This window comes from Saccopteryx bilineata, chromosome X, assembly GCF_036850765.1.
Source record: "Saccopteryx bilineata isolate mSacBil1 chromosome X, mSacBil1_pri_phased_curated, whole genome shotgun sequence".
In the NCBI taxonomy this organism is placed as follows: Eukaryota; Metazoa; Chordata; class Mammalia; order Chiroptera; family Emballonuridae; genus Saccopteryx; species Saccopteryx bilineata.
Window position 1 is genome coordinate 74070724 of NC_089502.1, and position 25032 is coordinate 74095755.

At 40.3% G+C, this 25032-nt stretch overlaps 1 protein-coding gene across 1 annotated transcript in view; it reads right to left on the reverse strand.

Annotated features, from left to right (window-relative positions):
- The window catches only part of OPHN1 (oligophrenin 1), a 332026-nt gene that overhangs the window by 213480 nt on the left and 93514 nt on the right, over window positions 1-25032 (reverse strand). Inside the window, exons 3-4 of the mRNA XM_066248964.1 lie at window positions 8074-8169; window positions 2902-2963 (exon numbers count right to left, since the gene is read on the reverse strand). Of these exons, the coding sequence (XP_066105061.1) occupies window positions 2902-2963; window positions 8074-8169 (158 nt within the window). The remainder of the gene's footprint in view (window positions 1-2901; window positions 2964-8073; window positions 8170-25032) is intronic.

A 25032-nucleotide genomic window follows, 5' to 3' on the forward strand; every position in this document is an offset into this window, starting at 1 on the left:
CCAGAAATAACATATATCATCAGTGTTTTTTGCTATTAGTAAAACACTTCCCCATTCAGAACATCGTTTAGAGTATTTACAACAACCTTGGGAGGTGGAGATTATTTTCCTTATTTTACATATAAAGATAGAGATTCAGAGAAATTAGTGATTAGTCTAAAGACAACAGGTAAATTAGTACCACAGCCATTACTAGAGGCTAATAGTCTCTCTCACTGCCCAACTGCCACACCCAGCTCTCAGCGCTACCTCTCTAGAAACCCAGATGAAATGAGGGCAGGATCCTGAGAAGCCAGTACCACAATGTTGCAAAGGAACAATGATTACAGATGAAAGAACTCTTGGTGATAGAATAAATGGGTTTTTAAGAAAGAATATTTTATTTTACTTTTTTATTGAATTTTTTTTCTTTCTTTTTTTTTCACAGAGACAGAGAGTGAGTCAGAGAGAGGGATAGACAGAGACAGACAGACAGGAATGGAGAGAGATGAGAAGCATCAATCATCAGTTTTTCATTGCGCATTGCAACACCTTTGTTGTTCATTGATTGCTTTCTCATATGTGCCTTGATCGTGGGCTTTCAACAGATCTAGTAACCCCTTGCTGGAGCCAGCGACCTTGGGTTCAAGCTGGTGGGCTTTTTTTTTTTTTCTCAAACCAGATGAGCCCGCGCTCAAGCTGGCGACCTCGGGGTCTCGAACCTAGGTCCTCTGCATCCCAGTCCAATGCTCTATCCACTGTGCCACTGCCTGGTCAGGCGAATTTTTTTTTTATAAATAAATTTTTATTTTAATGGGGTGACATCAATAAATCAGGGTACATATATTCAAAGAAAACATGTCCAGGTTATCTTGTCATTAAATTCTGTTGCATACCCATCATCCAAATTCAGATTGTCCTCCGTCACCTTCTATCTAGTTTTCTTTGTGCCCCTCCCCCACCCCTTTCCCCTCTCCCTTCTTCCCTCCCCCCGCCCCCCGTAACCACCACACTCTTGTCCATGTCTCTTAGTCTTGTTTTTATGTCCCACCAATGTATGGAATCCTGCAGTTCTTATTTTTTTCTGATTTTCTTATTTCATTCCGTATAATGTTATCAAAATCCCACCATTTTGTTGTAAGTGATCCGATGTCATCATTTCTTATGGCTGAATAGTATACCATGGTGTATATGTGCCACATCTTCTTTATCCAGTCTTCTATATTGAATTTTTTGGGATATTAGTTCACAAAACCATACAGGTTTCAAGTGTACAAAACACCATCTGCCCCACATCATATGTAAATTCTCTTTCAGTCCCCCTTTATCCCCCACCCACCAACTTCCACCTCCCCCTACCCACTATTCCCTATGACTTAACAAAACTGGTCCACCAATAGGGAGTCATCTTATGAGACAACGAGAAGGTAGGATTATTTGTTGTCCTCTACAAAGTTCTAATAACCCAAGGAAAAATGAGCAAAAGACCCAAATAGACACCTCACAGAGAGCAAGTAAGTACATCAAAACATGTTTCACATTAGACATCATTAGGAAAATGCAAATTGCCACAGCAATGAGCTATCACTATACACCTATTAAAATGGGTAAAATCCAAAATACTGACAGCATCGAACGCTGGCAAACATGTGGAGCAATAAGAACCGTCATCCACTGTGGATGGGGATACAAATGGTACGGTCATTCCGAAATATAGTTTGGCAGTTTCATACAAAACTAGACTTACTTTTACCATACAATCCAGCAACTGACCTCTTTAGGATTTACCCAAAAGAGTTGAAAATTCATACTTACACCAAAATCTGCACACAAATTTATAGCAGCTTTATTCATAACTGCAAAAAATAGAAGCGACCAAGACCTCTTCCAATAGGTGAAAGGATAATCAAACTGTAGGACAACCATACATGGAATACATATATAAATGATGAAAGAAAATGAACTATCGGGCCATGAGAAGATGAAAAGACATGAAGGATCTTTAAATGCATATTGCTAAATGAAAGCAGCCAATGTGGAAAGGTGACACATTGCATGATTCCAACTATATGACAGTCTAGAAAAGGCAAAACAGAGTAAAAGGAAAGATTGTGTTTGCCAGAGGCTCATATGTAAGGGAAGGCAGAAAGGATGACTAGGTTGACACAGGCGGTTTTCGGTCTGTAAAACATTGTATCTGTAGATACTCTATTGGTGAATTCATGCCGTTCCACATTTGCCAAAACCCATAAAATATTCAACTGGAAAAGTAAAGCCTCATGTAAACTACAGACTTTGCTTAATAATATTGTATCAATACTGGCTCACGAATTGGAACAAATGTACCACACTTGTAAAATGTTAAAAGTAGGGGAAATGTGTGTGGAAAGGGGTGAGGGAGAAAGAAAGTATATGAGATCTCTCTGCACTTTCCACTCAATCTTCCTGTAAAACAAAAATAGCTATAACTATTAAAGTCTATTATTTCTTTTTAAATTAGACTTTAAGTATAAGGAAAAACATTTTCATATAGATCTAAATAAAACAATCCTATATCAAATAGAAATAAAGCCCCATTATTTCTGGAAGCAGAGACATAAATACCAGGCTAATTTCCTTAAGAACACTAAAGACCACAATTTTGGTAGACATATTCAACAGTCCAGTTTAATGTCCCCTGTAACTATTTGTCACTGAAATGATCAGGAATAGGATCTCCACACTAATTTCCTCTACCTGAGGCTAAACTCTCAGGGTAGGACCACAAGATAGAATAATCAGGTCTATTTCCTAAATGTCCTTCCAGTGCCAGACAGCCATGAGACAGAAACCAAAACAGAGCATCCATCTGACCAGTGCAGACAGGAACACTCCCCAATGTCAACACTGATCTAGGCTCTAGGCCCAGTGCTAGTCACCTACCATCATCATCCTTTCATTTTCAACTTCATTGAGTAGTTCAGCAAATTCCTTGAAGGATTCAGCTGGAATGATAAAATAAAAATAAATCAAATTAATCATGGTACTTCATAGGCAAATGGACAGAGATCTGTGCAACAGGAAGTAGGAACCTATCCCCTCAGCCCAAATGGCCAGTAAAGGAAGGTGTCAAATCTAAGCCAATAGAAAAATGTGTTCAGTGCTTGTAGAATGTTTCTCTTTTTTTCTTTTCTTTTTTGCCATTCCCCCAACTCAAGTGATCCCTCCCACCCCAGTATTATTGACATAAATGACACACAACATTGTATAAGTTTAGGCAGTGCAGCATAATAGCCTGATATACCTATATTGCGAAGTGATTACTATAAGTTTAGTTAGCATCCATTACATCATATACTTAATAAATATGAGTTTTCCTGTTATGATAACTTTTAAAAAAGACTCTCTTTATAACTCTCAAACATACTATGTAGCAGTGTGATCTTCAGTCATCACACTGCACAGAACATCCCCAGTACTTAGTTATAACTGAAAGTTTATCCTTTTGAACACCTTTACCCAACTGCCCACTCATCCTGTCTCTGGGAATCCAAATCTCACTTCTTTTTCCATGAGTTGGGTTTGTTTAGAGTCCACATAAGTGAAGTCATACAGAATCTGTCCTTCTCTGTTTGATTTACTTAACTTAGCATAACCCCTCAAGGTCCATCCGTGTTCTCAGAAATGGAAGGATTTCTTTCATTTCTGTGGCTGAACAGTATTCTCTCTCTCTCTCTCTCTCTCTCTCTCTCTCTCTCACACACACACACACACACACACACACACATACACACACACACACACACACACACCCCACATGGATATACATCACATACATTAAGCATATAGATATCACATTTCTTATCCATTCATCTGTCAATCTACACTTAGGCTGTTTCCATGTCTTGAACATCACAGATAATACTGCCATGCCTGACCAGGCAGTGGCGCAGTGGATAGAGCGTTGGACTGCGATGTCGAGTACCCAGGTTTGAGACCCCGAGGTCGCCAGCTTGAGTGCGGGCTCATCTGGTTTGAGCAAAAGTTCACCAGCTTGGACCCAAGGTCACTGGCTCAAGCAAGGGGTTCCTTGGTCTGCTAAAGGCCCGTGGTCAAGGCACATATGAGAAAGCAATCAATGAACAACTACTGTGTTGCAATGCGCAAGGAAAAACTAATGATTGATGCTTCTCATCTCTCTATTCCTGTCTGTCTGACCCTGTCTATCCCTCTCTCTGACTCTCTCTGTCTCTGTAAAAAATAAAAAATAAAAAAATAAATTTAAAATATTGCCACAAATAAAGGGGTGCAGATATCTCTTCAGCACTGTACTTTTATTTCCTTCACATATATAGTCACAAGTGGAATTGTTGAAATATAAGGTAGTTCCATTTTTTATTTTAGGAACCTCCATACTGTTTTCCACAGTGGCTGCACCAACTTACATTTCCACCAGCAGTGCACAAGTGATACCTTTCCTCCATGTACTTGCCAACAGTTATCTCTTGTCTTTTTTTTTTTTTTTTTTTTTTTTGTATTTTTCTGAAGTTGGAAACAGGGAGGCAGTCAGAAAGACTCCCGCATGCGCCCAACCGGGATCTACCCGGCATGCCCACCAGGGGGTGATGCTCTGCCCATCTGGGGCATTGCTCCGTTGCAACCAGAGCCATTCTAGTGCCTGAGGCAGAGGCTACAGAGCCATCCTCAGCGCCCGGGCCAACTTTGCTCCAATGGAGCCTTGGCTGCGGGAGGGGAAGAGAGAGACAGAGAGGAAGGAGAGGGGGAGGGTGGAGAAGCAGATGGGCACTTCTCCTGTGTGCCCTGGCTGGGAATCGAACCCGGGACTCCTGCACGCCAGGCCAATGCTCTACTACTGGGCAAACTGGCCAGGGCCATCTCTTGTCTTTTTGATAACAGTCATTCTAATAGGCGAGAGGTAATAAAATATCTCATCATGGTCTTTACTTGCATTTTCCTAATGATTAATGATGATGAGAACCATTTCATGTATCCTGCTAGCTACTTCAATATCTATTGAGGTCCTTTGCCCATTTTTAAGTCAGATTCTCTGGGTTTTATTGCTACTGAATTATGGGAGTACTTCATCTTTTTTTGGATATTAACCCCTTATCAGATAGATGATTTGTAAATATTTTCTTTCATCTCATAAGTTGTCTTTTCATTTTGCTGATTATGTCTTTTGCTGCACAGAAGCTTTTCAGTTTTTGTCCCACTTGTGTGTTTGTTTGTTTTTTATTTTGTTGCTTGTGATCAATGTGCCACAAACAAAAACTGATTGCCAAGACTCATCGCAAGAACCTTTCACCTGTTTTCCTCTGGGAATTTCTTTAATGGTTTTGGGTCTTACATTTAAACCTTTGATCTATTTCAAGCTAATTTTTGTGAGTGCTGTTTAATCAGGTTCTAGTTTCATTCTTTTATATGAGAATATGCAATATTCCCAGCACCATTTATTGAAGAGATTGTCATTTCTCCATTTAGTATTCTTGGCTCCCTTGTCAAATACATACAGTTGGGTGTATGTAAGGGTTTATTTCTGGGCATGCAATTCTGTTTCTTTGGTGTATGTGTCTAATATTAAGCTCAAATCCATCTCCCTGCACTGTAGTTTTGTTTCTCCTCAGGTTCCTAGAAAGCGTTTGTGAAACTGTAGATAAAAAGGCATGAGGTATGTTAGAAAGAACATTAGATGAGGTAGTAAAATGCAGAAGGCTCTAGTTTAGGACACAAGATAGAGAAACAGAAGGAGCATGACTTTTAGAGAGAGGGAAATTTGGATTTGTAGCCTCAGTCTTCCATCCTCTCGATGTGCAACCTTTGGCTTGACCTCTTTCAGATGCATTTGCCTAACATGTCAAATAGGCATGATGATATGTGTGAGGGTGCTGTTCTAGGAACTAAATGAGAAGGTGAATGTAGAGTGCCAACACTCAGTAGATAATAAACATTAAACTCTGCTGGTGCCAGTACTACCACTTACTGGTGAGGTGACTGGGCAAGTCACTTCTCCCTGGACTCCAATTTCTTAACAGACTAATCCAACATTCCTAGTACTAAGGAAATTCAGTACACGGTCAATATAGGACACCAAAAAATGTTATTTTTTCTTCTATGGGTCAAGTTGATGCACAAATCCAGGGAATTTGCAAATACCACATATTAAAACCTCAACCTCAGCACAGGAAGAAAACTACCCTAATTAGAAACATTAAATAGGAAAAAATGGCCTGACCAGGCAGTGGCGCAATGGATAGAGCATTGAACTGGTATGCGGAAGACCCAGGTTCGAGACCCCGAGGTTGCCAGCTTGAGTGCGGGTTCATCTGGTTTGAGCAAAAGCTCACCAGCTTGGACCCAAGGTCACTGGCTCAAGCAAGGGGTTACTCAGTCTGATGGAGGCCCGTGGTCAAGGCACATATGAGAAAGCAATCAATGAACAACTAAGGTGTCTCAATGAAAAATGAAAAACTAATGATTGATGCTTCTCATCTCTCACCATTCCCGTCTGTCTGTTCCTATCTATCCCTATCTCTGACTCTCTCTCTCTGTCTCTGAAAAAAAAAGGAAAAAAATGAAAATGTTCACTGACCTGCTATCCTCAAATACTTTATTGTTTAAAAAAAAAAGTTAGCCCTGGTCAGTTGGGTTAGTGGTAGAGCATCGGCCCAGTGTGTGGAAGTCCGGGTTCGATTCCCAGTAAGGACACATAGGAGAAGCGTCCATCAGCTTCTCCTCCCTTCCTCTCTCTCTTCTCTCTTTCTCTCCCTTCTCCTCGCCTCCTACAGTCAGTGCTCCACTGTAGCGAGTTGGCCCGGGCACGGAGGATGGCTCCATAGCCCTTGCTTCAAGCGCTAAAAAAAGGCTCCAGTTACAATGGAGCAAGGGCCCCAGATGGGCAAAGCATCGCCCTCTAGTGGGAAAGCTGGGAGGATCCCAGTTGGGGTGCATGCAGGAGTCTGTCTTTGCCTCCCCTCTTCTCACTAAAGAAAAAAAAAAAGTCAGAAAATTTTTTGGTATTCTGATATTTTTCCAGGAAAGATCCATTTGTTTCTTATCTTCTTTGGATAAATGTCCATTCAATTATTTTACCCATTTTGTAATTGGGTTATTTCTGCTTATTGTTGAGTTGTAAGAGTATTATCTATTCCTTTATCAGAGAGATGATGTGCAAAATTTTCTCACATACTATGGCCTATCTTTTCATTGTCATTTGAAGAACAAATAGTTAAAATTTTGTTGAAATCCAATTTATCTACCTTTCCTTTTGTTGCTTGACTTTACATGTTGTAACTAAGAAATCCCTGACTTTCTCTAAAACCAGTACCATCCTCTCCAACAAATCCATCATCCAAGCTTGTTTAAGGTTGTATTTGAAATGTTTAAGTATTTATATGCACGGAAAGGTAAAAGTAAATACTATATTAAGACAATCACCTGCCTAAATTGCATTTAATAGGTAAATGTACTTGTTCCAACTTACATACACATTCAACCTAAGAACAAACCTACAAACCTATCTTGTTTGTAACTCAGGAAGTGCCTATAGTTACAAAAAATGGTAGAGGACAAGATTGGGCCTAAAGCCACAGTTTCTTGACACTACCTTAACTTCATAAAAACCAACACAAAGTTCTTTTTCTTCCACTGTTCAATCTCTTCTTTGTAACATCCCTGAGATATAGATGTTAATCACATTTTACAGAGAACAAGGCTAACGCAGCATTTACATATGTGTTCCTTAGAAGAATATTACTACGAACCGTTTGAGAAAATAAACCAAAAAACAATCTTTAATTTATCCACTACAATTTTTTTTTCACATACCAAATTCTTGAAAGAAAAGTTCCCTATATACTGACTGAGTAAAAGGCCTCAATGGAGGTTTAAGGGATATTTCTTGATTGTGCGTGGTGAGAAAAACATAAGACTGGGAGGAAATGTTTCTTTATCCTTCTTAGGCAGCCTCCCAGGAGTCTGGCTCCTGACCACAGGGGATAAAGGTGCCCTGCTTCTCTGCATCTACAGACCAAGGGTGATTCATGGTCTCAGACCTGTCTTGAGAGGCACATGGCCTCATGTAGCTTGAGGACTTACCAATGTTAATCTCATCATCGGTCAGAGTGTCTCCAATAAAATCAAACTGAAAGGACTGTAGTGTCTGGGAGAATTTCTGAACAGCAGAGGAGTAATCTGCAAAGAAAATTAAACAGGAGAAATAGTCAACACTGTTATCCTTTGATACCTTCATCTCCGTTAGGGCAGAGAGGAGAAAAGCACAGGGAAATGCCTCCAGCTGGTAGCAACTCACACTGAATGATGTTAAACAAAAGATCACTCTGGGCCTGACCAGTGGTAGCGCAGTGGAAAGAGTATTGACCTGGGACACTGAGGTCCCAGGTTTAAAACCCTGAAGTTGTCAGCTTGAGCGCGGGCTCATCCAGCCTGAGCGCGCAGTCACTGGGTTGAGCATGGAGTCACAGACATAAACCCATGGTCGCTGGCTTGAACCCAGATGTTACTGGATTAAGCCCAGAGTTTGCTGGCTTGTGCAAGGGGTCACTGGCTCGACTGGAGACCCTCCTCGCCCCAGTCAAGGCACGTATGAGAAGCAATCAAAGAACTAAGGTGATGCAACTACAAACTAATACTTCTCATCGGTCTCTCTGCCTCTTCCTCTTAAAAAAAAAAAAAAGAAACAAAGATATAGATCACATATTCCAAAAATTTATATGGAGCCAAAGAACACGAATAGCCTCAGCAATCTTGAAAAGGAAGAATAAAGTGGGAGGCATCACATTTCCTGATATCAAGTTATACTACAAGGCCATTGTACTCAAAACAGCCTGATACTGGCATTAAAACAGGCATATAGATCAATGGGACAGAACAGAGAAACCAGAAATAAACCCACACCTTTATGGACAACTGATATTTGACAAAGGAGGTAAGAGCATACAATGGAGTAAAGACAGCCTCTTCAACAAATGGTGTTGGGAAAATTAGACAGCTACCTGCAAAAAAATGAAACTAGACCATCAACTTACACCATTCACAAAATTTATAAAGAACTTGTAAAACTCAACACCAGGAAGATAAACAGTCCAATCCATAAATGGGCAAAAAAATGAATAGACACTTCTCCAAAAAGGACATACAGATGGCCAATAGGCATATGAAAAAATGCTCAACATCACTAATCATTAGAGAAATGCAAATTAAAACCACAATGAGATATCACCTCACACCAGTCAGAATGGCGCTCATCAACAAAACAACACAGAATAAGTGCTGGTGAGGATGTGGAGAAAAGGGGACCCTCCTGCACTGCTGATGGGAATGCAGACTTGTGCAGCCACTGTAGAAAACAGTATGGAGATTCTTCAAAAAATTAAAAATCGAACTGCTTTTTGACCCAGATATCCCACTTTTTGGAATATATCCTAAGAATACCATCGCACTGTTTCAAAAGGAAAATTGCACCCCCATGTTTATGGCAGCATTGTTCACAAGAGCGAACATCAGGAAACAGCCCAAGTGTCTGTCAGTGAATGAGTGGATTAAAAAGTAGTTGTAGGCCCTGGCCGGTTGGTTCAGTGGTAGAGCATCGACCTGGCGTGCAAGAGTCCCAGGTTCGATTCCCGGCCAGGGCACACAGGAGAAGCGCCCATCTGCTTCTCCACCCCTCCCCCTCTCCTTCCTCTCTGTCTCTCTCTTCCCCTCCCTCAGCCAAGGCTCCATTGGAGCAAAGATGGCCCAGGCGCTGAGGATGGCTCCATGGCCTCTGCCTCATGCACTAGAATGTCTCTGGTTGCTACAGAACAATGCCCCAGATAGGCAGAGCATTGCCCCCTGGTGGGCATGCCGGGTGGATCCCGGTCAGGCGCATGCAGGAGTCTGTCTGACTGCCTCCCCGTTTCCAACCTCAGAAAAAGACAAAAAAAAAAAAAAAAAAGCAGTTGTATATATATATTGTACAATGGAATACTATGGGGCCATGAAAAAAAAGGAAATCTTACCTTTTGTGACAACATGGAAGGACCTGGAAACTATTATGTTGAGTGAAATAAGCCAGGCAGAGAAAGAAAAATATCATATGACCTCACTCATTTGAGGAATCCAAGGAATAATGAGAACTGAGGAATGGAATTGAGACAGAAGAGGGATCAAAGGGACCAGAGGAAAAGAGGACAGAGGGAAAGGGGATGATAGGATGGGATAAACCTGAAGGGAAGTGGGGAGGGTGCTAGGAGGAAGGGGTCAAGGGAGATGTTGAGGGGAATACAGGGGAGGGGGGGTGCATTCGGGGCGACACTAGAATCTATGTAAACACAATACATCAAAATCAATAAAAAATAATAATAAAATTTTTTAAAATAATAAAAAAATAAACAAACAAACAAACAAAAACACTGTCAGTAGAAGATTTGAGCAACCAAAAACACATACTAAAAGGGAAGGGAGCAGCTTCATGAAGTCCTTTTAAGTTATGGGACATGTATTATCTTCAATGCCCATTCTCTCTGACCCGTTCGACCCAAAGCCTATAAGACCTAAATCTACTTATTTGTACTCCTAAGAAAGTCTCCTTAAGCATTTATTGAATTCTCATTATGGGAAGTGGACTAGATGCTTTCTTACTCTCACCAAACAAATACTGGCAGTCATTTTACAATGAAAAAATTAACTATACATCCCTGAGCTAGCTGGAAGAGCTGGGACTAAAAGACAAGTGGTCGGCCTGCCTCTCAAGGGTCCTTTCCATGACAACGTCGGCAGCATCTGGAGTTTTTACACATTAACCAGATGACAGCCTAGGTTGGGGAACAATCTGCCAGGGGAATAAATTTAACTTGCTCACAGGGTATCCACCATGGGACCTAATCTAAGAGGCAGTGAATGTAAAACCTGAGGGTGGCACAGCCAGATATACATTTTTATTTTTGGTCAATGATTTGGAATTTTATTATTAAAAAAAAGTTTAATAATGATGGTGTAAAATAAAATCACAATTAGCTACCTTTTTGACAAATTATCTTTATTTAAAATTTTAAGCTACAACCTTCACCAAGATGTCCAGCCAAACTCTCCCCAGTTGCTGCTCCAAGAGTAGTAGTCAGGATAGCAGCAGCATTGCCAGGAAGTTGATAGGCACACACACTGCCCAGTCACACCCGACCTGCTGAGTCACAATCTGCACCTTTCTACAATCCCTGGGGTTTGGCATGGTCTTTAAAGTTTGAGGAGCACTGCTCTCCCCAACTAAAGTAACTCATTAGAGCATCTTCTAGGAAAGCTCAAGCTTGCTGGTCACTGATGATGTCCTGTTCCTATTTCTTCTTTCACACCGTGGTTTCATCATGCTGCACATTCATATCCATCAGATACCTAGGCTTACTGAGACACTGTGCTCTCAGGCTGACAGAAAGTGAGACAATACAAACAGCATCTATTCCTTCTAATAAAAAGCTATCACAGTTAAGCTATTGTGTATGGTTCAACACAAGAAAATGTGTTCAGGCATTTGACCAGATTAACCTATGAAGAATTTCATTACCATCTTGTCTATGTCGCCTTTCCATAAATACTTATTTTCAGTATTTAGATCCCTGACCCTTTGAACACATCATTGAGGAGAAGGAGGGGGGGAAGGGAAGAAAGAGGAGGAGCAGGAGGAAGAGGGGGAGGGGGAGGGGAAGGAGGGGGAGGGGGAGGAGGAAGATGAAGATGATGATAAAGGTTTCATAGAGATTAGGGACTACAGACCAGGTCACCATGCCTTCTCAAATTTCCACAATTTAGAATCACATTTTCCACTTCAAATCTGGGCCACATAAATGTGAAGGGAGCATGTATGCCCTGCTCTCCACATCTCTTCAGCGAAGAGAACACAAACCTGGCTCCAGGCCTGGAAACAATGGCTTTTCCCTGGCCTACTTGGCCAGCAGCAGAAAGGGCGGGCCCAGCATGATCTGCCTCACTCAGGAAAACTGAATAAGAATATTCGTATACTGTCCTTTCACACACACCAGGATTTTTTAAATGTTACCTGGGCCAAACAAGGTACAGTTATTATTCATTTCTCTTCTAGAATTATCTTAACAGTTCATAAATCACAAATAATATGATTTTTAACACTTCTAGTATTTTGTCCATCAAGGCACAGAGTAAAGATAGTTACATTCATTCCTTTTCATTATTTGCACCACTTTTTTTTAAGTATTTTTCAATTTTTAAAATGCAGTTGATATATACTATTATATTAGAACAATTTCTTCTTTTCCCTAGACTCTGGCCTTGAAAACACTACCTTATGTATTTCCACAGAGGCTGAAAAAGTTTATGAAGGTCTGTTGGGCAGAAAAAATGTATTATGCTCAGTTTGTTAAAGATGGCGCAGCTGCCCACGTGGAGGTCATTGCCCAGGTGATATTAATGTGTGTTGGGGGCAGGCAGGATCGTTGTAGCCTGGGGCTTAGTTTTGGGATTAAGCCTTTCCTACCCTTTTTGATGTGGGGTGGTACAATCCCATCATGCCTCAGAGAAGTGACTGTATTAGAGACTTCCCTATTTTGTATATTGGATTAAAGCTTTTGAATCTACACTATAAAATGGGGGCAGAACGAGAGCTTGTGCTCTTGGTTCCTGAGATTAGCATGAGAGAGCAGAGAGAGTAGAGCCAGCAGCGGAAGGAGGCCACGTGGAGGAGGCCAGGAAAAGCAGCCAAGATGGCGGAGTGCTGAGTGAGATGCCAGTTTGTGTAGAGTTTGTATCTGGGATAAGGAAGGAGATGGGGAACTGAGGAGAATAAGGCTGGTGAGCTAGAAACCTTTGATTCTAGGAAACTCAGATAAATCAATGGCTTTGTGAGCACTGAATGTGAGTGGGTTTTGGAGCCCAGTCTGTGTTTTTACTTGCCCACCGGGTGCAAGCTAGGATTAAAGACTATGGCCCACCAGTTTGTGGCTCTGTTGTTTCTTTACCGACTGTCCGAATCCAATGTGAACCTGCATGGGCCGGGCTGCTGTAATAGTGGCCCTGGCCACTGGCCTTACAAGGTCATTCTACAAACACTTTCATTTATTCTTCCCAACTATCCAAAGAGAGGTATTACTATCCTTACCTTATAAACAAAACCCAAAAATGAGACAATGCAGACAAATCACACTCAGATATGCACAACCATAAATTAACTGCTCTTCATGAAAATATATTATTTATTTGGCTTCTATACACATGGAAGTGCCAGGAAGACTAAAATGTTTTAAATAAATGAGTTGGGTCACTTCTGAACTCCAAACAAACAGCAGATAATGTAGAAGGACTTGTCACATGTAGGGCATTTATTTTCTTATCATCCTTGAAATCACCGTATCACCCCAAACCATGCAAACAAATCACTCTATCCCCACCAATAGTTCCTTATCCTTGTTTATCACCTCACTAGTTCACAATTTTTTATACAATCTCTGAGTGTTTTATCTGCCTCACCTTCTAATTTATTCATGTGTCTTCTATGATGTTTTCCTACACCTTTTCCTGACTCATTCTAGAATAGAGTGATAATGCTTTTTAGGCAATTGAAACTCTCTGGAATGAGGTAGAATAGAAAGGATTAATGAGTTCATTAACTAATGTATGTAAATACCAAATTTCTTTTTATCACTACACTTTCCTCTGGAATCACATAGAATGTACCTTTATGTATAACTTTATTTAGGTTTGTAACATGTCTTGGAAATACATCCACATGAAAAATAGAGAAAGAAAAACAGAAAATATTGGAACCAACATTGTAAGAGCTCTGAAAACCAGTGAAGGGCTTACTTACTTCAACCAACCAAAGTCCCAATCAAGAAAAATGGCAGAGAATGATTTTTGGTGTTTTCACTAGCCCTTGCTGTCCCTGTGGAGTAGTGGTCTTGTTTTTAAGGAAGTGGTAGCTTGTTTCCCAATTCCCCACCTCAAACCATAGGAAGCAGGGTAGATTTTATATGCAAATCATTGTGAACCTCTATTCTAACCTGTCAGGTTCAAGGAGGCCTCACACAGACAGCAGGCAGGGTGTGCAGTAAGTGCTGGTCATAAAAGATACAAGATGACAACGAACCCATTCTGTTAGCTTGCTAAGGGCTACCATAACAACGTGACACAAGCTGGGTAGATTATACAACAAAAAATGTATTTTTTCACAATTCTGGACACTAGACGTCTGATATAAAGGGGTCAGCAGGATTGGTTTTGTTCTAAGGCCTCTCTCCTTAGCTTACAGGTGGCAATTTTCATCCTGTGTCCTCACATGGTCTTCCTTCGGTGTGTCTGTGTCCATATCTACTCTGCTTATAGAGAACAGGTCATGTTGGACTTGGGCACACCCATTTGACTTCATTTACCTTTATCACCACTTATAAGGCCCTATCTCCAAATAGAGTTAAAACATGAAGTACTGGGGGGTTAAGAGTTTAACATATTAATTTGGAGGGACACAATTCAGCCCATAACAGCCACAGATTACAAGACCAAGAGATAAGCAGTGAATACACACAAGACACCATCTAAGACCCATAGGAGAAGTTAAGGTGAGAATCTTTGGGAAATTATGCCGTTCAAGAACAGACAATTATATGGGAGAATTTAAAAAGCCAGGCATATTCCCAGGCAAAATCAACACTCAGAAAAGACCTGAGAAGAACCTTCTACCTCAGGCCACTCCCTGGGCTCAGAGCAAGCTAACTACATGGGGGAGTGTAACCCAGACAAGTCAATATAAAAAAACTCAGAAAGGAGGCTGGTCTGTCTTTTTAATTCTTATATGCTTTTTCTTTGTTTGTTTCTTTGATCTCCTGCTCTGTGAAAACGTGAGCTGAAAATAGCTAATGGAATGCTCTTCAATGATCACATAGGACAAGGGATCATCACTGCAAAAATAGTTTATAAATGTCTCGAAACAAATGGATTATAACAGCCTTCAAAAAGATTATTTTAGCCCTGGCCGGTTGGCTCAGTGGTAGAGTGTCGGCCTGGCGTGCAGGAGTCCCAGGTTCGATTCCCGGCCAGGGCACACAGGAGAAGCGCCCATCTGCTTCTCCACCCCTCCCCCTCTCCTTCCTCTCTGTCTCTCTTCCCCTCCCGCAGCCAAGGCTCCATTGGAGCAAAGTTGGCCCAGGCACTGAGGACGCCTCCATGGCCTCTGCCTCAGGTGCTGGAATGGCCCTGGTTGCAACAGAGCAAGGACCCAGATGGGCAGAGCATCACCCCCTGGTGAGTATGCCAGGTGGATCCCGGTCGGGTGCATGCGGGAGTCTGTCTGACTGCCTCCCCCTTTCCAACTTCAGAAAAAATACAGAAAAAAAAATTTAAAAAATTTTAAAAAAAGATTATTTTAATTAAAAAACAGCAAACTCTTTGGACATGGGGTACTCTAATCTGATTTCCTGAGTTGCCACAGTATAATAGTCAAATGCCCAATTTTCAACAAAAATTAAAAACACAAGGCATACAAAGAAACAGGAAAACAAGGCTCATTGAAAGAACAAAATAATTGATAGAAACTAGCAGACATTAAACTTAGTAAACAAAAGACTTTATAACAATTGGTTTAAATATGTATTTAAAAAGCTAAGGGGAAATGATGGAAAAAGAAATGAATGGAATCAGGAAAAAATATCTGAATAAAATAAGAATGTTAATTAAGAAATAAGAATTATAAAATAAAGTCAAAGAAGGACATTATATGTTAATAAAAGGGTCAATTTACCAAGAAGATTTAAAGTTATGAACATATATGCAGCAAATATCAAAGCCCTAAAATATATGAACAAAAACTGACAGAATTAAAGGGAGAAATATATAGATAGATCCACAATATTTTTAGTAATAGATAGAACCAGACATAAGATCAGTTAAAAAAAAAAAGAGTATTTAAAAACACTATAAACCAATTGACTATAAATGATATATAAAGAAGACTCCACACCACAACAGAATACATATTTTTTGAAGTATACACTGAATATCTTCCAGAATAGACCACAAAACACATTTTAATAAGTTTTAAAATGCTGAAGTCATATAAAATATCTTCTTTGATCAAGATGGAATGAAACTAGAAATTAAGAATAGAAAGAATACTGAAAAGCTCACTAATGGGTGCAAATTAAAAAGCACACCCTCAAGCAACCAATGAGTCAAATCAGAATCACAAAGCAAATTAGAAAATAACTTCACACAAATGAAACCAAGGACACAGAATAGGTGGCATACAGTGAAAGCAGTGCGAAGAGGGAAATTTATAACTACAAATGCATACAATAAAAAAGAAATATGTTAAACCAATAATCTAACATGACACATTAAGGAACCAGAAAAAGAAACCAAAACCCAAACACAGTTGAATAAAGGAAATAAAGAATAGAAAAATAATACAGAAAATTAATAACATCAAAAGTCGATCCTTCAAAAAGAATAACAAAATTAACAAATCTTTAGCTGACTGAATGAGAAAAAATGGAGATTCAAACAACTAAAGTCAAAAATAAAGGTAGCAATTTTATAGAAATAAAAGGATTATAAGAGAATACTATGAACAATTGCTCACCAGCCTGAAACACTTAGGTGAAAAGGGAAAAATTCCTAGAAATACACTATCTAAACTGAACCATAAAGAAATAGAAAATCTAACTAGAACACTAGTAAGGAGACTGAATCAGTGATCAAAAACTTCCCAACAGAAAACTAGATGAGATGGTTTCACTAATTAATTTTACCGAATATTGAAAGAATCAACACCAATCCTTCTCAAACTCTTCAAAACTATTGAAGGGAGGGGAACACTTCCTAACTAATTCTATGAAGCCAGCATTACTCAGATACCAAAGCCAGACAAAAACATTACAAGAAAGGAAAACACTAGACAAATAAAATTAATGGATATCAGTGCAAAAATTCCCAACAAAATAATAGCAAATCAAATCCAGCAACATATTAAAAGACTAAATGCCATCACTAAGTGCAATTTGTCCCCTGAATGCAAAGATATTTCAATATAGAAAAAACTGATCAATATAATATATTATATTAATAGAATTAAGGGGGATCTCATAATTTCAATTGCTACAAAAAATTTTTATAAAATTTAACACCTTTTCATAATTAAGAAAACACTCAATAAACTTGGAATATAACCTTTTTGAATGTGATAAAGGCCATATATATATTTCTTTTATTTTTTATTTTAACAGAGACAGAGAGAGAGTCAGAGTGAGGCATAGACAGGCACAGACAGGAACAGAGAGATGAGAAACATCAATCATTAGTTTTTTGTTGCACATTCCAATATCTTAGTTGTTCATTGATTGCTTTCTCATATGTGCCTTGACCATGGGCCTTCAGCAGACCAAGTAACCCCTTCCTTGAGCCAGTGACCTTGGGTCCAAGCTGGTGAATTTTTGCTCAAACCATATGAGCCCACGCTCAAGTAGGCGACCTCGGGGTCTTGAACCTGGGTCTTCTGCATCCCAGTCTGACGCTCTATCCACTGCGCCACCGCTTGATCAGGCAAAGGCCATATATAAAAAACTCAGTTAAGCCTGACCTGTGGTGGTGCAGTGGATAAAGCATCAACCTGGAAACACTGAGGTTGCTGGTTCAAAACCCTGGCTTGCCTGGTCAAGGCACATATGGAAGTTGATCCTTCCTGCTCCTCCCCCTTCTCTCTCTCTCTCTCTCTCTCTCTCTCTCTCTCTCTCCCCCCTCTCTAAAATGAATAAATAAAAAAACAGTTAAAATCATACACAATGATAAAAACCTAAATTTTCCCCCTAAAGTCAAGAGTAAAACAAAAATGCTCACTTTGCCACTTCTCCTAACATAGCATTGTAAGTTCCAACCAAAGCAATGAGTCAAGAAAAAGAAAAAAAAAGATATTCAAATTAGAAAAGAAGTAAAGTGACCTGTGTTCTCAGATGACATGAGTTAATATGTAAAAAATCCTAAATATTCACAGAAAATATTATTAGAGCTAATAAACTGAGCAAAGTAACAGTATGCCAAATCAACAAAAAAAAGTCAGATTTCTATAAACTCATAATGAATAATTTGAAAAATACATGATGAAAATAATTGCATTCATAATAACATTAAAAGAATAAAATACTGCAGAATAATTTTGACCAAAGATGCAAAAGACAATGTACACTGAAAACTACAAACATTGATAAAAGACATTTAAAAAGATATAAACAAAATGATCCCATGATCCCTGGCTTGAGCCTTAAGGTTGATGGCTTGAAGCCCAGGGTCGCTGGCTGGAGCTCAAGGTCACTGGCTTGAGCAATGGGACACTAGCTCAGCTTCAGCACTACTACCCCACACCCCTGTCAAAGCACATGAAAAGCAATCAATGAACAACTAAAGTGACACAACTATGAGCTGATGTTTCTCATCTCTCTCCCTTCCTGTCTCTCTCCCTCTCAAAAAAAAAAGACAAATTTAAAAAAATCCATTGTAAGGGATTGAAAGACAATATTGTTCAGCCTGACTGGCCAGTGGTACAGCGGATAAAGTGTTGGCCTGGGACAGTGAGGTCCCAAGTTCAAAACGCCAAGGGAGGCCCTGGCTGGTTGGCTCAGTGGTAGAGCACTCCTGGCGTACAGGAGTCCCGGGTTCAATTCCCAGCCAGAGCACACAGGAGAAGCGCCCATCTGCTTCTCCAACCCTCCCCCTCTCCTTCCTTTCTGTCTCTCTCTTTCCTTCCTGCAGCCAGGGCTCCATTGGAGCAAAGTTGGCCCAGGTGCTGGGTGTGGCTCTGTGGCCTCTGCCTCAGGCGCTAGAGTGGCTCTGGTCACAACAGAGCGATGGCCCGGATGGGCAGAGCATCGCCCCCTGGTGGGCGTGCCGGGTGGATCCCGGTCAGGCGCATGCGGAAGTCTGTCTGACTGCCTCCCCGTTTCTGGCTTCAGAAAAATACAAAAAAAAACAACAACAACAACAAAAAAAACACCAAGGGAATTTCGGGCATGGGCTCACCACTTGAGCGTGTGGTCACTGGATTGAGCATGGGATCACAGACATGACCCCATGGTCACTGGCTTGAGCCCAAAGGTTGCTGGCTTGAGCTTAAGGACACTGGCTTGAACAAGGGGTCACTAGCTTGGCTGGATCTCCCTGGCCAAGGTACATATGAGAAAGCAATCAATGAACACCTAAGGTGGCACAACTATGAGTTGATGCTTCTCATCTCTCTCCTTTCCTGTCTGTCTGACTCTCTCTCACTTAAAAAAAATTAAATGCTTTTATTTTCCAATAAGAAAAATCAGCAAAAAAATAAAATAAAAATAAAGAAAGAAAAGTTGGTCAGACTCTCCCTACCAATGAGCTAGATTTGTTATAGGCCAGGGGTTGGGAACCTATGGCTTACGAGCCAGATGGCTTAATCTTTAATAAAAATAATAATGTTAAAAATATAAAACATTCTCATGTACAACTAGTGCTCGACTTATGACCACGATTGGTTCCAACAGACCGGTCATAACAAGATTTGGTAGTAAGTTGAGTAGGCTATATGTACAGTACTGTGAAATGATGTTATGAAAATCTTTAAGTCATGTTTTATCATGATTTTCTTTCATTATTGTTATATATCATAATTTTCTTTGTTCATTTTATGTCATTGGTATCATCTCTACACCATTTTGTTTCTTATTTTTACATTCGTCAGGTTTAAGTAAAACACTGCATTATCAGTACAACTAGTTTAATATTTGCAAAACATTCAAAATTACAAAATATAGGTGCATACAAAAATACAAAATACAGGTGTAAAAAATACCATAGGAAACATTTTCCCAATTGCAAAACATATCAAAATATATAAACATGTACGAAACATTTTATTGACCACTGGTGCTTGGCTGCAGTTCGATTAGCTCTTCATTTGTAAGTTCTCTGGATTCTTTGTCTAGCAACTCTGTGACATCTTTCATTTCACATTCCAAAGGAAGGTCTTTAGTGAGTTTTATTATTTTTCCCCCCGAATCATTGCAAGTTCATTTTCACTGTCAAATCCGTCAAAAAGCATAAACATAGTGCTTAACACAATTTTTCCAGATGCCATTCATGCACTTTGTTGTCACAGCCTCCCAGGCGGTAACAATCTTCTTGATACACATCAAAATGTAGTGTTTCCAAAAATCTCGCAATGTTAGTTCTGAGTCAGCACGTATAGTGGATATTGCTTGAGCGAAGGTGGTTCGGAGATAGTTGGCCTTTAATGTAGCAATCGAACCTTGGTCCATAGGCTGGATAAGTGGAGTTGTGCTTGGCGGAAGAAAAACAAATTTTACATCTGGATGGAGATTGCTTAGATGTGGTGGGTGTCCAGGTGCATTACTGAGTAGCAATAAAATCTTGAAAGGAATATCTTTCTCCAAACAATATTCTCGAACTTGAGGAATAAAACAGTTCATAAACCAGTCTTCAAACAATCCTTGTGTCATTGGGGATTTTTGCCCACTAAGGGACCAGGGAAAAAACAACGAGGATTTCTCACCCCCATAGAAGTGGCAACCAATACCAGAAGGTGTGGATTAGGATATCAAAATTTAGCATAGGGGCCTTGGTAGCTCCTGCTACCCCAATAATGCATTGTGCAGACCCAATTACTTGGAAATCAGATAATCCTGTATGGGTAGACCAATGGCCCCTTCCTCAGGAGAAACTTAGGGCAGCTGCTCAATTGGTACAAGAGCAGCTACAGTTAGGGCACATTGAACCATCTAATAGCCCATGGAATACACTTCCATATTTTGATCTTGTCACCTCCTGGATTATCAAGGGACATAGGCAACCCTTACGGCTTATAGATTTTGAGCCTCAAAATTATTGTTGTTCCTTTTTTCAAAGGATCAACAACAATGGCTCTGGGAAACTTCCACTAAATGGCAAATCGCTTTTGCAAATCAATGAATAACTTTATACTGAAACAGTCAACTTAAAATCAGCTCAAAGACTAGAATTATATGTCATTATCATGGCTTTTCAGCATTTGCCATATTCCTCCTTTTATCTATATACAGACAGCAAATATTTACTTATGGTTGTTTCCACTATAAAGACTGCGGTCTTAGGAACAAATGCTGATGAACTATTTCAGCAGTTCTTCCTTCTTCAAAGACTTGTATGTCAACATAGAGTTCCATGTTTTATAGGACATGCTCAAGCTCACTCCATGCTCCCTGGAGCTTTAGCACAAGGGAATGCCCTTGTTTATCAAGCTACCCAAAAGAAAATTATTTGGAGCAACCATGACAGATCAAGCAATTCAGCCTCATACTATTCATCACCAGAACGCTGCAGCCCAGTGTAAACAGTTTCAACTTTCTCCGGAAGCAGCACAGATTGGTAAATCTTGTCCAAGGGGTCCTATACTACAATCTGTCCCTTCATTTGGAGTTAACCCTCAAGGACTCCTACCAGGACAACTTTGGCAAATGGATGTTACTCATATACCTTCATTTGGCAAACAGTCCTATGTCCACGTTACAGTGGATACCTATTCTGGATTTATAGTAACCTCTGTCAGAACAGGAGAGGCTGCTAAGCATGTTATAGCTCATTGTCTGTATGCATTTTTCTATTATTGGATTTTCTAAACTGGTTAAACTGACAATGCTCCTGCACATGTACCAAAAGCATTTACTGTATTTTGTCAAACCTTTCAAATTATGGGTATTTCTTACAATCTTTAAAGTCAAGGTATTATTAAAATGTACCCAGAAAATATTTTAAGGTCAATTTAAAAAAATTTAAAAGGGGGGAGTCATATTCTAGAACTCCTACAGGTCTACCATATCATGCTTTTTACTTAAAAATTTTTAAATTTCTTTTGAATGCTGATGAAGAGGAGACACCAAATCTTTTTCTCCCGCAAACTTCTACCTTCTTTTATTTGATCCATCTAATAACACTGTTTTGTCTTTTTCAAAATAGCTCCAGATATATGGAAAATGTTTATATAGGCAGATGGGGATCCTCAAACCCCTCAGCGAGATCTTCTGAGCATGGCTTTTAAGGTACCAAGAGGCAGAAAAAGCCCAATAGAGATCAGGTGAACTACCAGCTTTTAGGATACGCCCTTAAAGGCTCCAACACCCCAAAGGGGTCATAGGATTCCATCTGGGTCCTGTTTCAATAGTGAATAGGAAGGTCATTGAGCTAAAGCCTGCCAGGCTTACATGCCTTTGCGGTGAGGAAAAATGGACACTGGAAGGTAGGCTTCCCCCTCGATCCTCTAAGGGAGGGTTCAGTCTCTTCCAGCCCTGCTCCAGCCACCTATGACCTAACCTTGCCCAGAATGCTGGGGTTTGCCACTCAATGCTGAAGGTGCCAGGGCTGTCGGCCCCATCTACAACACTGTGGACGAGCCGACGGTATTTCTTCCAAGGAGCAGGTAAACTGATCTCATTTGCACAAGGGCCACTTAACTATGTCTTGCCTGAATAGTCAGGTTTTTTATTCTTCCCTCAAAGATCTCTGTTGTGGGTGTTGATAGTCCTATTTTCTGCTGCTTTGTTTAATATATAGTGTTTCCTTTATTCCTCCTACCTCAATGCCCCACTATATTTCAGGCTGGAACCTACTCCTAATTTAGAGCTCTCTTTCCCCCTTTTGCCAACTTCTATTATGAATCTACCTTTGCCACACAGCTTAGTATATTCCAAGGTTCTCTTTACCACACCATAATTGCAGAGCTCCGGGGAAAAGCAACCTGGTCTCATCTCCCCAGGCAGAAGAAAACAGAAGCTCCATCTTCATGCATGCTGCAGATGGCTTTTCCAGTCTACCTGAATCATTGCCAGCTAGAAGCAGCGATCTTTGGGACTTGGATGTGAGCTGCAAAGTATAGAAAGAATGGTGACAACAATTCCAGTGCCATGCGGACTTTTCCTGGATGTGGACTTTTCCTGGACTCCTGTTCCTTGTGACAGCTCCTAACAGACTGAACTGGGGTTGGGTTGCATTTGCAGGGATTTGGAATGGTTCTGGTGCCAACTTGGACTTGGTGAACATGTTAAGGACACTACTCTTTTATGGATTCTAGCAATTAAGCAATTTAAGTTTGCTTAAAGGCTTTAATCACTGTAAAAAATATATAGAAGACTGGATAAAGAAAATATGGCACATATACACCATGGTATACTACACAGCCGTAAGAAATGATTACATCGAATCATGTACAACAAAATGGTGGGATCTTGATAACATTATATGGAGTGAAATAAGTAAATCAGAAAAAACCAAGAACTGCATGATTTCATACATTGGTGGGACATAAAAACGAGACTAAGAGACATGGACAAGAGTGTGGTGGTTGGGGGGGAGGGAAGGAGGAAGAGGGAGAGAGGGAGGGGCACAAAGAAAACTAGATAGAAGGTGACGGAGGACAATCTGACTTTAGGTGATGGGTATACAACATAATTGAATGACAAGATAACCTGGACATGTTTTCTTTGAATATATGTGCCCTGATTTATTGATGTCACTTCATTAAAATTAATAAAAATTTATTTATAAAAAAAATCTTGAAAGGAATATCTTTCTCCAAACAATATTCTCGAACTTGAGGAATAAAACAGTTCATAAACCAGTCTTCAAACAATCCTTGTGTCATCCATGCTTTACATTGAGAACGAAAGTAGACGGGCAGTGTGTGCTTGTTAACATTCTTGAACGCACTCGGGTTTTCTGAGTGATAAATTAAGAACAGCTTTAGCTTAAAGTTAACCCTGCAATGTTCCCGCCAAGCAGCAGAGTTACCCTATCCTTAAATACTTTAAATCGCAGCATGCTTTTGTCCTCTTTGTGAATATAAGGGTGTGCTGGCATCTGTTTCCAGAATAATCCAGTTTCATCAACATTGAAAATCTGTTCTGCTAGATATCTCTCATCTGTAATTAATTCATCCAGACTATCAACAAACTTACGTGCTCCTTCCTCATCAGCACTCGCTGCTTCTCCAGTCACTTGAACATTATGCATTTGGAATCTTTTCTTGAATCTCTGGGACCAGCCAGTGCTTGCTACAAATTCTTGACTGTAATCTTCTCCAGCATGCTACTTTAGAGTCTGAAATAGACTTCTCGCCTTCATCTGCACACTAAAAAAACTTAATGGTGTCCGTTTTTGAATTTGATCTTCCATCCAAATATACAGCAATTTCCCATTTTGTGGATGGGCCCGCTTCATTGCTTTGTTATAACTGTTGATCGCATGGGTGCAGAACCTTTCACAGCTTCACGAATTCTTTATCTTTCAAAATCGTCGACACAGTCGAGTGTGATAACTTCATATCACGTGTGATCACATTCACTTTCTTTCCTCCTTCGTACTGCTTAATTACCTTCATTTTCATGTCAAGATCGATGGCCTTTCTTTCCTTCTTGGCAGGCTAAGGAGTAGACAAAGACAATTTCTTCTTGCTAGACATCTTGGGAGGGGTTTGATAAAAAAATATCCAAGACACAAAACACAAATTGCTGTACCGAGTCCGGGATAACAGTTGAAATGGTGCACGCGGAGATGGTGTGCTGCCAGAAGCTGGTCCGCACTGTCCTACGCCCAGCTGGGCAAAGCTTGTGCTGTCAGATGCAGAGCAGTCGTGGCTAGCGATTGTGGTTGTAAAGTCGAATGGTTGTAAGTTGCATAGGTCGTAGGTCAATCAATACCTGTATTACAATCCATTCATTTCCTACCGCTCATGTTTATGGTTGTGGGTGGCTGGGGCCAATCACAGCTGTCCTCCAGGACAACACCAAATTTTTATTGGATAATGCATAACGTATATGGGTCGTTGTATGGTTCTCACGGAATTATATTTTAAAATATGTGGCATTCGGCGCTGGCCGGTTGGCTCAGTAGTACAGCGTCGGCCTGGGGTGCAGAAGTCCCGGGTTCGATTCCCAGCCAGGGCACACAGGAGAAGCGCCCATCTGCTTCTCCATCCCTCCCCCTCTCCTTCCTCTCTGTCTCTCTCTTCCCCTTCCGCAGCCGAGGCTCCAC